Source organism: Thermobia domestica, chromosome 2 (assembly GCF_964235325.1).
Source record: "Thermobia domestica chromosome 2, izTheDome1.hap1.1, whole genome shotgun sequence".
NCBI classification, from domain to species: domain Eukaryota; kingdom Metazoa; phylum Arthropoda; class Insecta; order Zygentoma; family Lepismatidae; genus Thermobia; species Thermobia domestica.
In genome coordinates, this window is record NC_137455.1 from 288,039,999 (window position 1) to 288,059,019 (window position 19,021).

Below are 19,021 nucleotides of genomic sequence, written 5' to 3' on the forward strand. Positions count from 1 at the left end.
GAGAACAGGATACTGATAAACAAGTCGATGTTATCTGAATTATTGATTAGAAACAAAATAATTGGATATAAAGTGTAAAAAAAGGAAACAACTGTTTAAGTTGGTAATATAATTTCAATAGTATTTATTTAGAAAATATTTGTTAAAACGCTGAAGATATTTTAATTATGGAGGGCAGGAGAATAATAATTATGATTAGCTAAAGAGCTTCTTCTGGGGGCTTAAGCCCTTCTCCTTATATGCTGCCGAATAACTGAAAATATGTAATTTCACGACAAACCATAATGTTCCAACTAAATTTCAGTAAATCTGTATTAATCGTTTGGTAGACATGGAAATTATTATGAATGATATCAACTCAATTATATTTATTGGCGTAATATTTATAAAAAAAAATACCTACGATATATTTTAATGGCATAATATTTCTAGTAAAAAGACGTTAACCATAACGTTTAATAGCACGGCACTAGGTTGAATCTAGTTAAGTTATGGAAATTCAGATAGAACGTAATCCTCTGTGATGGAGTTATAAGGCCATGTCCAGTTTGGTTAGCAAGAAAACAAGGATATGTACAACATATGCAAAAGGTTTTATTTATCGTACGAAATGACGATAATATTAAAATACAAAAATGTATCAAGGATTAAATAAAATATAGTAAATATAATATAGTAAAGAAATATGTCCCATGTGGAATATATTAGCCTTTTCGCCAAACCGTTGTTACCCTATGATGTTAGCTGAAACATGGCATGAATGAAAGCTGCGAAAGAAGAAGTTTAATCTGGAACATATATGATATGATGCTTGTGTCCGTTGCTTTTATTCTAATTTCGTTAATTTATTACACGCCTACGAATGTATCGTTGGTTACTTTCACCACATTTAATTACTTGCGAATCAGATGAATATGGTATCTACAATATTAAGGCCTATGGAACAAAGCCATTATATGGACTACGTCCCAAAATTAACAATATGAGTAATATTTAAATATATACACTACGCTAGTCCCCATAGACGTAGCATTGGTATTTATTGTGAAATCTCATTCTAACTTCTACAAATTATTTAATGTACATTGTTCTGAATTCAAGATCTTTATAAACAGAACATAAAAAAATTGGTTTGGTATTTATTTCTTTAATTTCTGAGGTTATCATTGATACGTTTTTTAAATTTAGTGTACGCTAAATTCTTTCTTCAATGACTGTACTACATATTGAGTCACGGTTGTTATCTCGTACCGTGCAATGTGATTGAGAAAATCTTCACGATTAACGTTACAGCCTCATCACCGAACTTGGATCTGAAACAAATACAAAATCTTTCCACGATCTTTCTATGCGTGGTGGCGACTCAGTCTACATGCAAGGGCCAAACGGTTCAATTGTCATAACGTTGCCTATGGTCGACGGAATGAACGATGTGGAGCGTTACAAATTTGGCGTAACCAAGCCAGGATTTGGAGAGTCCTGAGTACAGGATACTCTAGTGAGGGGTTGTAAACTGAAGTTGTGACGATTATTACTAAAGTTTAAGATGGGTATATGGAAATTGGAAAAATTTGAAGAAAATTAAATAAAATATTTGTATTTACTTATATAGCTTGAATCGTAAAACGCTTGGTTTGCATAACACAATACTGTGCGGCAATAAAGGGGAAATGGTGCTAAGTTCCCAGAGTATATGTAGTGAGATGGTAAAAGATTGCATTAAATGTTGTGCAGAAACTCTTTCTGTAACAAAGAAAGATGGTAAAAAGATGATTAATGTGCGCGATAAGGTGCTTGCGTGTGAACAATGTAAAAACTTATTTCATCAACGATGTGTGGGAATTAGTGACGAACAGTGCAAGCGAGTAACTGATGGTGCGGCAATTTGGATATGTAGAGAATGTCAGTCAGAACGACTTAGACATACTGAACAAAGTGATAGTGACAATCGAAAACCTACGAGTGATATTGAACTTGATTATCTTACTACAGAAGATAAGACACGTGCGAAAGAAGTAAAAGACAAAGAGAAGGAAGAAAGTAAGACTGAAGTAAAATGTAACTTCAAAGAAAGTAATTCTGAAAATGACAAAGAAAAAGACATCTACGTTTTAAAGGAATCATTAGTGAACCGTGAATTTGGAAAGCCAATTACTAAAATAACAAAATCAAGTGAGCAAGAAATGTTTCAGAGACTAATGCAACAACTTTCTGAATTGAGGATGGTGTTTGCAAAAGGAATAACGACAATAGCTAATAATTTTGAAACTTTCGGGAAGGAATTGAAGGAAGAAATTCGAAATGACCTAAAATCAGCAGTTAGAGATTTCAAGAAAGAAATTGTAGAAGATCAAGAAGAAAATCAACCAAGTGATAGATTAGTAGAAGATAGTTCGAAGAATGCCACTGAGGGAACTATGAATATATCGGATGACAGGAAAGAAGATGAAGCTTTGACAGATAAAAGTACGAGAACTTCGAATGGTCTAAATGAAATACCATCTAAGATAGAGAAAACTAAGGAAGAAACCAAAGTACGACAGTTGGGAAAGAGAAGTAATGTGATGAGAAGTAAATGTAGAAATAGGAGAAAAGAGAAGAAGAAAACAAGAGAAACCAAACACAGTAGGAAAGGAAGACGGTATACAAGGGTAGAAATCGACCTCAGAAAGTATGAAAGGAAGATAATTAAATCCTATAAGAAACGTTACAAGATGAACAGATCCAAGAAGAAGCAGCAGCGGACAACATGTACAAATCAACAGAAAGTTAGAAAGAAACTCAGAAAGAAGTATTGGAAAAAGAAAAAGAGAATAACACAGAAATTATGGAACCTACAGAAAGAGAGACAAAGAAGAAATGAATTGGATAAGAGAAGTAAACATCATAGAAGGAAAGAGCCAAAAGTGAGTAAACAAATAAAAGGAAGAAACAAGAATAGAAATAAAGAAAGATATAAACCGAAACATAACGAAAGGATGAGTTGGCGAAGGAAGAGAAGAAAGAAAATCCACATCTGCTAATCGCTGATGATTGATTTTGTTCTTGTTTATTTGTTATTGTTATTGTGTTATTATATTAATTTAATTTTTAGGAACTAATACGTGAATGGACTGGCCCATATATAATAAGTAAATTCCGCACAAATTATGCAGTTTTAAATTTCGCCATAAAACCTTATAAAGAAAAATATATTTGGATTTAAATAACTTTGCATGGTCCGAAAGAGAAATTATTTCAAAATTATGGTGAATAACGGACTGAAATAAACTTAAAATTTTATCTGAAGATAAATTTTTTTCAGAGGAGGGGAAAACTGTTATGCCCCACAACTGGCCATAACAGCTCTTGATATTTTGTTTACTTTGTTTGTTATTTATTGTTTGTGATGACATTTCATACAAGTTCAGTTTTCTATAAAGTTGGAACTTATACGTTTTATTAAAATGTTAACCTGTTCTATTTATTGTTTGTGAAGAGATTTCGTACAAGTTCGGTTTTCTACAAAGTTGGAATTTATATGTTTTATTAAAATGTTAACCCGTTCTAGACCTGCACCAAGCAATATTATAAATTACATTGTTAATATTTACTCTGAATAAGGTAACGCGGATTATATATCTGTACCCTGAAAGATATTAATTACCTTATAATTACTAAGTGCCGATTGGCGAAATGGTTTTCTTTCTCGAAACAAGAAGAAGAAGAAAATTATTAATTTAAAACTAAAAAAAAAGAGAACAGGATACTGATAAACAAGTCGATGTTATCTGAATTATTGATTAGAAACAAAATAATTGGATATAAAGTGTAAAAAAAGGAAACAACTGTTTAAGTTGGTAATATAATTTCAATAGTATTTATTTAGAAAATATTTGTTAAAACGCTGAAGATATTTTAATTATGGAGGGCAGGAGAATAATAATTATGATTAGCTAAAGAGCTTCTTCTGGGGGCTTAAGCCCTTCTCCTTATATGCTGCCGAATAACTGAAAATATGTAATTTCACGACAAACCATAATGTTCCAACTAAATTTCAGTAAATCTGTATTAATCGTTTGGTAGACATGGAAATTATTATGAATGATATCAACTCAATTATATTTATTGGCGTAATATTTATAAAAAAAAATACCTACGATATATTTTAATGGCATAATATTTCTAGTAAAAAGACGTTAACCATAACGTTTAATAGCACGGCACTAGGTTGAATCTAGTTAAGTTATGGAAATTCAGATAGAACGTAATCCTCTGTGATGGAGTTATAAGGCCATGTCCAGTTTGGTTAGCAAGAAAACAAGGATATGTACAACATATGCAAAAGGTTTTATTTATCGTACGAAATGACGATAATATTAAAATACAAAAATGTATCAAGGATTAAATAAAATATAGTAAATATAATATAGTAAAGAAATATGTCCCATGTGGAATATATTAGCCTTTTCGCCAAACCGTTGTTACCCTATGATGTTAGCTGAAACATGGCATGAATGAAAGCTGCGAAAGAAGAAGTTTAATCTGGAACATATATGATATGATGCTTGTGTCCGTTGCTTTTATTCTAATTTCGTTAATTTATTACACGCCTACGAATGTATCGTTGGTTACTTTCACCACATTTAATTACTTGCGAATCAGATGAATATGGTATCTACAATATTAAGGCCTATGGAACAAAGCCATTATATGGACTACGTCCCAAAATTAACAATATGAGTAATATTTAAATATATACACTACGCTAGTCCCCATAGACGTAGCATTGGTATTTATTGTGAAATCTCATTCTAACTTCTACAAATTATTTAATGTACATTGTTCTGAATTCAAGATCTTTATAAACAGAACATAAAAAAATTGGTTTGGTATTTATTTCTTTAATTTCTGAGGTTATCATTGATACGTTTTTTAAATTTAGTGTACGCTAAATTCTTTCTTCAATGACTGTACTACATATTGAGTCACGGTTGTTATCTCGTACCGTGCAATGTGATTGAGAAAATCTTCACGATTAACGTTACAGCCTCATCACCGAACTTGGATCTGAAACAAATACAAAATCTTTCCACGATCTTTCTATGCGTGGTGGCGACTCAGTCTACATGCAAGGGCCAAACGGTTCAATTGTCATAACGTTGCCTATGGTCGACGGAATGAACGATGTGGAGCGTTACAACCTCTGGTGCGTGGAGACCCCGGATTGGACCCAGTTCATGCCATGCGGGTTTGTGGACACTATGTGCGTGGGGTTTCTAGGAGTTCTCCGTTTTCTTCCCCCCATCTTCCATTCCATCAATCACCATCCATCCATCCGGTCTGAACCAAAGTTGCAGAAGGACCCTAAAATTTATTCAAACTCTCGACTGTTAAATCTCGCTGTTGTTTCAGATTCTTTGGACAGTCCCTGTTCCATTCCTGTCAAGGTGCATATTTCTCGTGCGATTTAAATGCATTTTTGGTTCCGTATATCCCCCATGGCTAGGTAGAAGGAAATTCATTCAGCTTTAATGTTTGGACTGTAATTTAATAGGTAACATTAATAATACCAATAATGTGTTTTCTGTATACTGTAACGAAAGAAAAGAAAAGAATATTTTGACTGTCAGGTCCCGAGATAGTCCCGCCTTCCAACCGTTGAGGAGCGACCGCTCTCCAAATTCTACTAGTGAACTCCGCATGCATGCATGCAACAAAAGCATCTGTCGCGGGTGTGGATGCTACGATTTCTGTCAGTAAACTATGCATGCGAGTAGTTACTGTTGTGACTGGATCCAGTTGAATTAGTTTGCATAATTTAGGTGGTTTGATTGACTGGCTGCGTTTAATTAGCGTCATCAGATTTTTATGATTTTACTGGAACTGTAAATTGCTGAACATACATTTTTTTGTTTTGCTGTTGTTTAGGTGGAATAGGATAATAGAGTAATTTTCTTACAACATTAACGACTATTTTAGGGTAAGTTAATGTCATGTACTGCATTGTAGAAGTTTTTTCTCTATACGTTATACTTCATGTTGGAATGTTACTTGTCAGGATGAATGTTATGTATTCATTTTTTATTCCTTGTGCTTGTTCCTAAATATGTTTATGACAAATATGTTACCTTTACCGTCTGTACTCTAGAGGCTGTAGTTGTTTTTATGGTAGCATTCTTACTAGTACATTTACTGGAGCCGCGTTGGCTCATTGGTAGAGCGCTCGCCTCTGGTGCATAGAGTCCTTGGTTTGATCCCGGCCCGTGCCATGTAGGTTTTGTGTTGAAGAACCACCGTGTGCGTGGGTTTCATCGGTGTGAGTCAAAGCTACTTAAAGCCTTTTAAAAAATTAAAAATTCAATATACCTATTACTGCTATTATTCTCTATTCCATCTATACATGTGCATTTTGTATATAAAGGATGCCGCCTTCTATGTGTGGGGGCTAGTGCCATAAATAAGTCATCGTCCGCGAGAACTTGTGGAAAACACCCCCGATAACTAAATGGCCAACTAGAACCCTCATTTCTAGCATTTGACAACCGCTCGTCAAGTCCACGTGGGGTACTTAGTTGCCACAGTTCCAAACGCTGTCCTTTCAGTCAGTGATTAGAAGGTTGCTGTTCAACATATATAGTTTTCTTATACATATATATTATGCTCGATTATAGCGAAATGTGGAGGCCTGACATCTGTTTCACGTTAGTGATAGTATTGGGAGTGAGAGTAAGAGACACGAGACACAGTGGGTGCTGCGGCATTGCAACCCCGTAAATGCGGTCAAAAGAGGGATAGGGGGAGGAAGAGATACTGCTGTAAAATCCAGCAGGGGAAGTTCAAACAATTAGCCGAACTGCACATCTATAGATGGAATACACAATAATGCAACTGACGTCTTTCGGAACATCATTTTCCATAAATTCGACATACCTGCAAGACAGAAATAAGCATCAAGAGGATAAGATTATCTTAGCTGAGATTTTCCAGGATTTTCCTCAGCAGCACCAAGCATATGTCCCAATCTTACCGTATTAATAGGGCGTTCTTGTCACCTTCTTACTATCCCGGCCAATCCAAATCTCGGTAATTAAAAATTAATTGAATCCTCTGAAATTAATCTTGAGTCAAAACAAAAATAACTACCGGTGACTGATAACATCACGTAAGAACACGTTGCTTTATATTAGTCAACAATTTCCTATAATAAGGTAGTGTTATTTAAGAATAACTAGACCAAAGCCCACCCGTGAATGGACAACTATAGTTACATAAATAACCCTCCCAGAGTAGACGGCGTAAACGTTTCAACGAGGTTAGTCCAGTGAATCAGATGCATTTGTCCCAGTCTCCCGAAAAGTATGTGAGGTAGTAGATAGGAGCTAGGAAAAAAAAAATCCATCAGCATAGAATTTAATTCCTGATTGTAGTATGCCGATCAAATTTAAAAGTCATTGCTCCACAGATTTCCTGAAGAGTGTTTCAATTTCTTCACATTGTATTTTACATGTAATATATTTTAGGATATGTTAACAGAATCGCAACACTAATTTATTTGTAATTGTTTTCAGGTGCAGTTCGGAGAAGCTCATACGCATTGAATGCTTCTGAATGTGAAGTGCATTCCGTAATACAGAACTGGTTTCGCCACGTTAAAGACAGGGATGGTGGACGTGAAGCGCGTAGACAGAAAACTGGTCGTGGTCGAGATGCGCCACAACACCCTGAAACGGAACGCGTTGTTATTGTGTAAGAGAAATAACATGGTTGTCTATCTTCAGAGTGGAAAAGAGAAAGAGGACAGGTACTACTTTGTCTTCAGATTGTTTACATAAAAAGTGCCTTCTTATTCCAGACTTTTCAGCATATGTTTGCATTCCTTTCTGTAACATGGAACATTTTTACTAATGCGTATATGTCATGTATGAAGACTTCTCATCATAGATTTTTCCAGGACACACATGATTTTCCAGTATGTTACAAAAAATGAAAAATCAACGTTCCAAATGAAAAATTTGAAATGTACGAGTTACAGTACAGACGAAAATCTGTAAAATATGGTATTACGGGTGCTAGGAAAATTTGTTGATAGAATGGACATTTCGAGTATCCCTGATGACAAGGATATCCAAAAAGTATGTTCTGTTACATATTTTTCCAGTGTAGTTATAGAGGGTTTTGCCAGGACTAACTCTTACTTTTCACATTTTTCATACTGAACGTTGATTTTGCATTATTCACAAGAAATGAAAAATCAAAGATTCCTTGGTAGAATCTGTACAACAAGTTCGTTAAATTCTACTTGCTTTCCCAGGATGTTTTTAGTTTTTACGTAACAATAGTCTAGTAATGATTAAAATAGTCTTCTTGTAACTTAATTACAAACTGGTTTACTTGAAGTTTCAGTTTTGTTAAAAGCTTTTATTAACTCTCACATTTAAATGCGGAAGGAGGACTTGAAAGCAAGGATACTTAGTGCTTGCATTTCAACTGAAGTTGAGTTTTGTGCGATTTTTTTTCATAGAAGTCTAGGTAGTGAGATATTTTCGGTAAAGGAGCTTTTATTTTTAAGAACATCTAATGTTTAGTTTTTTGCGTTGTCAATTCTTCAGTTAATCTATGCTATGTAAACTTCTATAAATAGGTGTAACAGGTATGATTCTGATTTTTACTTGTACACACATTACTGAACATGATCAGTCTGTTCAGTAGAATATCTTACACGTAGAACTCAAGCTTCAACTGAAACTGGAATTCTACTAATATGTTTAATAATTGTTTCGAAAAAGGAAATATGCATACTAAACAGACACGTTTCGTTGTTTTTATTTACAATTTGTATGTTTTGTATTTTTATATGACTTCTTGAGCCGTTTTGTTTTGTAAAAAAATCTGCTGAAATATATAGTATGTACTCCCATGCGCAAAAAATATTGCGCGTATACTGTAACTCACAATTTTTCGCAATTATTCCATTTTCCATATGTTTATTGGTAAAATTCAGTTATTAGTACGTGGAGATAATAGAAAGCAATCCATCTAAGGAGATATTTCCAAAAAATATAATAAAATAATAAAAATATAAGGAAAAAACAAAATTATGTTCGGTTTTGTGTATACTGGCAATAATGTTTTCGAGGGAATTTTTGGAGTAGCACAGCACGATTGCAGAGGGAATAACAAGATTAGTAGGAGAACAGCTGAATCAAGGAATTGGAAATTGGAGCAAAATATTGCATTTATTGGCTTAAATCTAGGGTGTAAATTGTCTGCCAAATATAAATTAGCTTCCGTAAGCAAGCTGTTATACGGAAAATATAAACAAAGAGAAAAACTGTTGTCTTAAGTTTGGAAGTGACATGCTCTATAGCCATGAGCATTTATTTCTTAAGAAAAAGATAGGCAACAAAAGAAAATCTGTGTGGGCAAGTGGGTAGAGTGACGGACTAGTAATTCTTATACTGTTTTGACACCAGATCGAATCCCATCCGGTCCGGTTCATTTTTTTTTCTTTACAAAACATTGTAGAAAGTATATAATTTTTATGTTAATAAGAAACGAAATAATATAATAATGAAATAACTTTTTGTTTTTCTGATGACGTATTTATTCAGAATTAGTTTACTATTTATTACTAATAGCGATTGTTTTTAGTTTATGGTATGGTATGCTTAACCGTTCCCTCTCCGTTTTTACACAGCTTCAACTCACTGCGAGTGTCTGTGAGTCAGGAATAGGAAAAAACAAAACAAGAGCAACCTGCAGCTTTACACACAGCGTGAGGAACACAGTCACAGCGATAGCTCGTTGTCATGAAGAAAAAAACTGTTCTAGTGTTTCTGTGTGTGTGTTTATTTTTAAAGTATTGACTCTCTCTCTCTCTCCTTTTGTTTCATATCCACAAGTGCAACAAATGCAAGTCTGTGTGAAAAAAAAATAAAGAGTGCTTTCTTTAAACAAATGCCATGAATATTAACTATAATCGTACCGAATTATACAGTAGCGTGAGAAACTGATAATAAAATGATGTAACATGCATAAGCTTTTTTTTTTTTTTAGAGTAACCACACATTAAATATAACAAATTAAATTTTTGGGATTACAAATTATCACATTACGTGTCGGTGTAGGCCTATTCGTTTTCACATTCGAGCGACGTAAAAAGAATGTGTGGTGATAGTTATAAAAACCGAATACCAGATTTCAATAAATTCAAGTTACATGGCTCCTACATAGCGAAAAAAATGATTTTTCGATGTCTGTCCATCTATTTGTCTCTCGGTTCGTCACGCTTTTACACGCACTCAAATAGAGGCCATACTGTTCAATGTATCTGCACCGAATTCTAGACATAACGTTTTAGTAACATAATATCTTTCGAATTTTATGTCCTTCGACACCTAAAACCAAGGTTAATTTACTGAAGGATTAAAATTTAAAATAATTCAATTTTCTCAAATAAAAAAAAGCTGTGACTATTTTATTTACTTTTGATAAATATATATTTTATTAACAAATCTCCACCACATATGAATAATTTTTCTGAAAAAATATATATGGTGTAATTTACTGTATGGTATGCGTTCTTTTTGCACAATTTTCTCAACCACATTTCATAAATAAACGTATCATTAATTACCTAACAATATGTCAACTCGTTGGAAGGAGTAGCTTAATCTTAGGGTGAGCTTTCCCCCGATGGCTTTCCCATTAACGCCTCAGGCAATTTTGTTCATATTTCGTAAAGGAATATTTCATTAATAAACTAACATAGAGCATAAATAGTTTATTCCGATAACATACAGAAGAAGTGGTTTTCTCAAGGGTTGATTTTTTTTGGACAATTGTCTCAGTTATTACTGAAATTTCTATTTTTACTGAAATTTGTTCTAATTTCAGTAAAAATATTTTCTGTAATAATCTTACAATATGGTATAACTCGCTTGTTCCGAAAAGAAAAATCCAAAAGAAATAGTTTACTTTGACAGTGAAATTTTTCCCGACGATTTGCTTAAAAATTACTCGATATACTGTCAAAATTACAGATAGAAGAGTTTACCTTTGGGGGTAAGCTTTTGCCGATGACCTTCCTAAAAACAACTCAGGAGATGTTTGTTGTTCATATTTTATAAATACGTATTACATAAATAACCTAGCTATATGGTATAATTCCCTCATCCGGAAAATCTAGAAATGGTATATTACTTTTGACAGTAAGTTTTACCCTGCGATTTTCTCAAGAACGATTCAGGCGATTGTGTTCGTATTTCATAAATAAATGTTTTATGAAAACACTAACAATATAGCATAGCTCGTTTATACTGAAAAGATCCACAATCGATAATTTATTCTTGGGGGTGACTTTTTGCATAATTTTCTCAGAAATTACTCAGACGCTTTTGCTTATAGTTCACATACAATTATATCCTTTATAATTCTAATATATGGATCAAGTTATTTCTAACGGAAATATGACCAATGGGTACTTTACTTTTGGGCCTGAAGTTTCTTCTAGCAAAGTTTTCCAAAACATTATTTTATTCGCAATTTCCCAAATAAATGTATCAATAACATTTGCAGCCTAACATAAGTCAGTGTAAAATATTCGAGCGAGAAAGTACAGTGCGTTTACTCCGTACCCTTTCTTAAATATATTTTTAAATGTTACACCTAATCACAATTTTCCGAACAAAATCGAAACTTCTTTTTAAATGTGCCTTGTTGTGATCAAATGGTTCAAGTGCATTGGTTCTGGATTAGATTTCCAGTGAGAGCTAGTGTATCTTCATCCAAGAGATGTGACACGTCGGTGCAAAGAAGAAAGTGTTTAAATAAGCCTAACCAAGCTAATCAACAAAAGAAATAATACAATGTTACGAAATTATCGTAGAAACGTTGTTAATATTAGGTAGGTTCGACTGGAATGTCCAAACAATTGTCAATTCCAAAGGTCTTTGTTTTCGTCCGGCGGGAGCTCATGTGGTTCGCATTTCACGTTAATCAGTAGGTCCACATCTCATATAGCCTCGCTGCTGAAAGGGACGATAAACTCAAAATCACATCACACATCTTTGTTTTCGCCTTTGTTTTAGCTCATAAATGTCTCTGTTCATAAGCTCCTTAGTGGTTAGCGTACGCGCCTTTGGCGTGGAAGACCCGGCTTCGATTCCCGGCGAGAGCTCACGTGGTTCGGAGTCCACGTTAATCAGTAGGCCGACGTATCATATAGCTTCGTTGCTGAACGAGACGTTAAACTCAAACTCAATGTCTTTATTCATAAATGTCTTTGTGTATGGTTTTTCATATACGTGGGATGGACATTAAATTTTGATTTCTACGCCATATGTATCTAATTATTATACATACACACCTATAGAATGAACACAACAAACTTGGAATATCTACATTGTTTGCGTATGGAAAATAATCACGCTCTACTGTACAGGACAGCCGTGTGTATGGAATTCCATACACATGGCAAACAACGTTTTAAGAAATGTATAATAATAAGAATTATTATTATTATTATTATTATTATTATTATTATTATTATTATTATTATTATTAATAATAATAATAATAATAATAATAATAATAATAATAATAAACAGAAAACGATACGATCACTTACATAATTTATAAATATAAGTTAACATTTAATAAGCATATAACTGCAATGGAATTAAGTTGTTTCTCTCTCTCCCTGAACGCTACAGCCCTTATTGTTCTAAGGCGTAGAAGAGAACTTGTGGCACCCACGATTTGGGGCGGTGTGTGGTCACAACTTGGTATCCCTTTGTTGTTAGTCCTAGCTTTCTAGACGGATGCAGTTATTACCGGTAGAATATACAAGCAAATTGACTTTTGTATTACTATTAAAGTAAATAATTACACTCATTCCTTCAATGTGATACTTGTGGTTGCTTAACCGTATACAGACAGCTGATCCATGGAAAAATCGTTAATAATAATAATAATAATAATAATAATAATAATAATAATAATAATAATAATAATAATAATAATAAATAACAGGAACTCGACAAATATTCTTGCAAATAATAGGAAAAAGTTTGCGTCACACTGTTCACTTTGCTGGACACACCAGTGTGGCGCGTTATACCGATTGTGGCACACTGGAATATAGGGTATGCTTTTTTTTTTAAATTTTTTTCCAACTATTCCAACTGCTTCAATTGAAATGGATCTATAATAATAAGAGAAAGAATTTAGTCTTCTTACCCTTCAATTTAGAAATAAGGTTCGCGAGAATTTCATAAAAGAATAATATACTCAGAATTGTATATAGTAGTTTGTTTTATTCGAAATTACATACTTCCTGCAACTGTTTTTTGATTGAAATGATTTGAAATGAAATTTTTAAGTTTTACGTCCCACGATTATGCCGGATAGGCTAAAGGAGACAGTGATGATAAGAAATGAATGAAATGGTGGAATGAAAAAAGTGGGATAAAACGGGAGAACCTCGAGAAAACCCACACACACAGTGTTTGTCCAGCACAAGGTTCACTTGGCGCGAGCATAGATCGAACCAAAGACTCCATGCACCAAAGGTGAACGCTCTAGTACTGAAACACCGTGGTCTCTGAAATTACTTATGGGACTACCGAGAACTATGCTGTAATATTTGAATGTGCTTCAAGTTTACAATAATTAGTTTAGTTAAATTCATTATTAACAATTAAATAATTGCATTCATTATTAACAGGTAAATGCTGCTGATGCAAAGACTTAAATCTAGCGATACCGCGAGCGTAAGTATTAAACAGAGGGATTTTAAAGGGCCCCCTGAGCTGGGGGCCCTGGGCTCCATTGGCTCCGCCCTTAATCCGCTAATGCCTATAGATTTTAAATTAAAGGGGACGGGCCGGGTCCGTTCTAAAAATTCCGGCCCGTGCAGACCTCTAGCTCCTGTGTATATGCTATCTGAAAATACAGTAGAGTTTCGCTTATCCGACATAAAACAGGCAGGCAGAACGCCGGATAATATGGATGTGTTAAGGAAAGACCTATAAAATGTCAAACTATGATATAATTTTACACATTACGCATCTAATTATCATCATTGCAAGAAACAAATATAATGCATTGACTCAGTGACGTATCCAGCGTGAGGTCCTGGAAGCTGTCCCTTACCAAACCTCAAGCACTTTTTAATAAACCTACTTTTTCCCTTTTGAGTTTTTTTTTTTTTTTTATTTATGTCAGATTACTTTGAGTCAGTGTCCAAACTGTGGACAATGCGTTGTTGTTATAATTCTAACAAGTAACACTTCCCAAGTGTAACACTCCAATTTTGATAAAATTTGGCAGTTAGATACTATACATAAAATAAACAAATAAGTGCTTTTTATTTTTTTTTGCTGAAAAACGGTTTTAGGGGGCAAAAGCCCTCACCCAAAATTTGAAAGTTGACGCTCGAAAGGCAAAAACAAGTGGACCAAAGTGAACGAAATTGTGAACAGATATTGCGGACATAAAATTAGAGAATACGTGTTTTGTATTTTCCTGGAAAAAACGGTTAGGTGGGGCACAGATCCCTCCAAACCTTTGATCATGAAATATCAAAAGTGCTAATAACAGTATGTCAGAAGTGCCTAAATTTACATGAAGAATTGGAACAAAACTTTCTGTTAGGACAATAAGCAAAAAATAAACAAATTCGGCTTTTTTATTTCCTGCGAAAAAACGGTTTTAGAGGACAAAAGGTCACCCGCATGAATTTTGAATTTTGACGCAAGAAAGGCAAGAAAAAATGTACCGAACTGAATGAAATTGTTCACAAATGTTGTAGAGGTAAGATGAGGAAATACGTGCTTCGTATTTTCCTGAAAAGAGAAAAAAATCTTTTGAGTGGACCGAGGCGTTGAGTGTCGGAAGGATTGGACCGAAGCGAATGAAATTGTCTGTAGATATTGGATATGAAAAATAAAGCCTCTCGTGTTTCACAAGTGTCTCCATCAGATTTCTTCAAATTTGGCAGATCAACATCAAGCACAAACAGTATAGCGTATTTTGTAGTATTTCACGAGGCAACTTTAACCCTTACAATGTTTTTCCGCATAAACAAAACACGTGCCGATTAATTTCCTGTTTGCTGTTGATGTGCCAAAATTGATAGGGACATCTTTAAAACACGAAAGTCCTTATTTTACATACAGTCTATACAATATCTACACACAATTTCATTTGCTTCGGTCCACTCCTTCCTGCACTTTTACGGTAATATTATTATTATTTTTTTTTTTTGGAGGGGCTCTAGGCCCCAACACTGTTTTTTCATACAAATTAAAATGCATTTCATTTATTGTTTTGCAAATTGTCCCTGTACGAAGTTTCGTTGCAATTCTCCATACTCTTTAGGAACTTCTGACGTATACATACTTATTTGCACTTTTGATATTTCCTAATCAACAGCTTAGAAGGTCCGTGCCCCACTCAATCGCTTTTTTTTTTTTTTTTCCAGGAAAATACGAAACACAATTACCTCAATTTACGTCTAGAATATCTGTGCACGATTTCAAAATTTTGGGTGGGGAATTCTGCCCCCTAAAACCAATTTTTCGCAGAAAATAAACCCGTTTTTTTTTTTTTTTTTTTTTTGCGTATTTTCCCTACACAATGTGTCGTTCCAATTCTTCATGTCCTTTAAGCACTTCTGACATACTGTTATTAGCACTTTTGATATTTCACGTTAAAAATTTTGGAGGGGTCTGTGTCCCACCGAAACGTTTTTTTTTTTTCAGGAAAATACGGAACCGATATTCCCTCATTTTTCGTCTACAATATCTGTGTACAATTTCATTCATTTCGGTTCACTTCTTCTTGCCTTTCGGGCGTCAACTTTCATCATTTTGGATGGGGGATTTTGTCCCCTAAAACAGGCATTCGTTTAGTTTTTGCGTATTGTCCATACACAAAGTGTCATCGGAATTCTTCGTCCTTTACACACATCAGACATATTGTTACTAGCACTTTTGATATTTCATAATCAAAGGTTTGGAGGGGTCTGCGTCCCACCTAACCTTTTTTTCCAGGAAAATACAAAACACGTATTCCTTCATTTTACGTCTGCCATATCTGTGCACAATTTCGTACACTTTGGTCCACTTGTTTTTGTCTTTCGGGCGTCAACTTTCAAAATTTTGGGTGAGTGCTTTTGCCCCCGTAAAACAGTTTTTCCGCAGAAAATAAAAAACATGTATTCGTTTATTTTATTTGTAGTATCTGCCTGTCAAATTTTATCAAAATCGGAGTGTTACACTTGGGAAGTGTTACTTGTAAGAATATACCGTAATGCCATTGATACCAGGTGGAATTAAAGAACACTTTTAAATGGGATTACAATTTCGTTTCCGGTCTGTTTATAACATTACTGTATTAGAACGATACACTCATTGCCATTTGCTATTTTTGTTATGTGATATACGTAGCAGACAGTTTTCCATACATGTCTCTAGAAAATATTTTTTGATTTCGTGTGAGTTAGAATTAAGTTTGACCGGTTCATAAATGACAAGTAAGAAACGTTTAAGAGAAATACAGAACTGTTGCATTATTATTATTATTATTATTATTATTATTATTATTATTATTATTATTATTATTATTATTATTATTATTGATATTTTTGAAACATTAGAATTACGTGCTTACGAGGATTCGTGTCGGGTCCCCTCCGAAAAAAAAAGCTGGATATGTGCCTGCACTGAATGATAGACGTATGAGTCAAGGTATAGACGAGCGTGCTAGGCGATCGAGTCCGGAGCATCAGAAACAGACTAAGACTACAACTTGCAGTTCTTCTTGCCGATTGATGCTGCTTTTTACCTGCTATGATATGTCGGATAATAATGTGAAATAAACGAAGGTCAAGACCATAGCGTATTGGTGTTTCATGCACCTAAACCTGTAAAATATTTGTGCCGAAAACATCTTTCACTCACTAGCTAAATTTGAGGGTATGATCGCTCATCTTGCCTTATAAAGTATAGTCTTATAAAGAATATATATAGCATAATAAAAACCTTAAGACCAAATTCAATGATTTTCTATAGTTTTATTTTTTAATAACGGGAAACTTGTTTATTTCATCACGATAAATCATGTTTGATACTAAGATGTCTGTTTCTGACTATATATATTTTTCATACTTTATTGGAGACATTTTTTTTTTTTTTTCAAGAAAAGAGGATGATAAAGGAAGCTATACAATACCATAAACTGAAAGCAATCGGTATTACTAATAGTACACTAATTCTAAATAAATACGTCATCAGAGGAAACAAAAAGTTATTTCCTAATTGTATTGTTTCAGTTTTATTAACAAAAATTATACACTTTCTACAATGTTTTGTAAAGAAAAAAAAATTGAACAGGACCGGATGGGATTCGACCTGGTGTCAAAACAGTATAAGAATTACAAGCCCGTCACTCTACCCACTTGGCCACACAGATTTTCTTTTGTTGCCTATCTTTTTCTTAAGAAATAAATGCTCATGGCTATAGAGCATGTCACTTCCAAACTTAAGACAACAGTTTTTCTCCCTGTTTATATTTTCCGTATAACATCTTGCTTACAGAAGCTAATTTATATTTGGCAGACAATTTACACCCTAGATTTAAGCCAATAAATGCAATATTTTGCTCCAATTTCCAATTCCTTGATTCAGCTGTTCTACTAATCTTGTTATTCCCTCTGCAATCGTGCTGTGCTACTCCAAAAATTCCCTCGAAAACATTATTGCCAGTATACACAAAACCGAACATAATTTTGTTTTTTGCTTATATTTTTATTATTTTATTATATTTTTTTGAAATATCTCCTTAGATGGATTGCTTTCTATTATCTCCACGTACTAATAACTGAATTTTACCAATAAACATATGGAAAATGGAATAATTGCGAAAAATTGTGAGTTACAGTATACGCGCAATATTTTTTGCGCATGGGAGTACATAACGATAAAGTAATGCGGCTTCTGCACATAAATGTATGTTTCATTTCTTTTAACCAATTTTATTATTATTATTATTATTTCTGTGAAACTGAAGAATAAAAGTTCATGTATATTTCTTTCCAAATGTATTTTTTTCATTGCTTTGTAAGACCTTATAAAAATCATCGTATATCCTATAATTACGACATTAGAAAATTATAATTACTCCGTATCCGCACATGAACGCAGCCGGAACATAGGCGTCGGACTTTAGAGAAAGATTAATGTTAAATGTAATGTAAACGTACACTCATATCCAAAATGATTATCACATATCTATAACTGTCTTCTTGTAAGAATATAACTTGATAGTGATCTTGCAGGGTACTTTTATTACTGATACTATGTGTATAATCGAGAAATGTATATTTGTGGTAAATTTAATAGGAAAAGAATTATAATTACGAAAATTAGAATGAGTAAAACAAAATGTTGTTAAATGGACAAGAAAGTTTTATTTTCGTTTTATTGTTCTTATTTATTGCTCTTTTGACATGAAATTTGCCACATACACGTCTTTGCCGAATACACACCTACTAACATTATAAGAAATACCGGGCGAATTCGTTATCAAATTATATTCTTATATCTATATACATGGGACAATAATTTGGAATGAGTGTACATATTAATTCAAGTAAATTGTTAAAGATTTTATTGGCAAACTTTCTTTTGAATGGCGGTGTAGCTAAACTGCATGTAAGTATCAAATATGTATTGTGTGATAACAACTAGTCCTCTATACAGCGTTTACTATTATCAGATGTAGATGTTTAGAACGTAACTCCCGCGGATATAGGGAATCTACACCCCTGGATATCTGCGGGAGGTACGTTTCAGCATCCACAGCTGATATTAGTAAGCACTCACGCTTACCGTCGGCAGGTTATTCCTATCTGATCTGGATATGGTCCAAAAATTGTCGTCTATCGCCGGTGAACTCTCCATTTTTGGTCGGCAAGTCGTCAGTAATTGGTCGGTATTATCGGGATTTGCTCGGGAGATTGTCCAAAAATAGTCAC

General features: G+C 33.8%; 2 protein-coding genes across 4 annotated transcripts in view; both read left to right on the forward strand.

The window, feature by feature from the left end:
* Positions 1–18,084, forward strand: part of LOC145678556 (uncharacterized) — a 30,356-nt gene extending 12,272 nt beyond the window's left edge. For all 3 annotated transcript variants that reach the window (XM_081748846.1, XM_081748844.1, XM_081748847.1), the window contains exon 6: positions 7,551–18,084. In XM_081748846.1, the coding sequence (XP_081604972.1) occupies positions 7,551–7,732 (182 nt within the window). In that variant the 3' untranslated portion in view covers positions 7,733–18,084. The remainder of the gene's footprint in view (positions 1–7,550) is intronic.
* Positions 7,752–19,021, forward strand: part of LOC145678557 (uncharacterized) — a 112,807-nt gene continuing 101,537 nt past the window's right edge. Inside the window, exon 1 of the mRNA XM_081748850.1 lies at positions 7,752–7,783. The gene's annotated coding sequence lies outside the window, so the exon portion shown is untranslated. The remainder of the gene's footprint in view (positions 7,784–19,021) is intronic.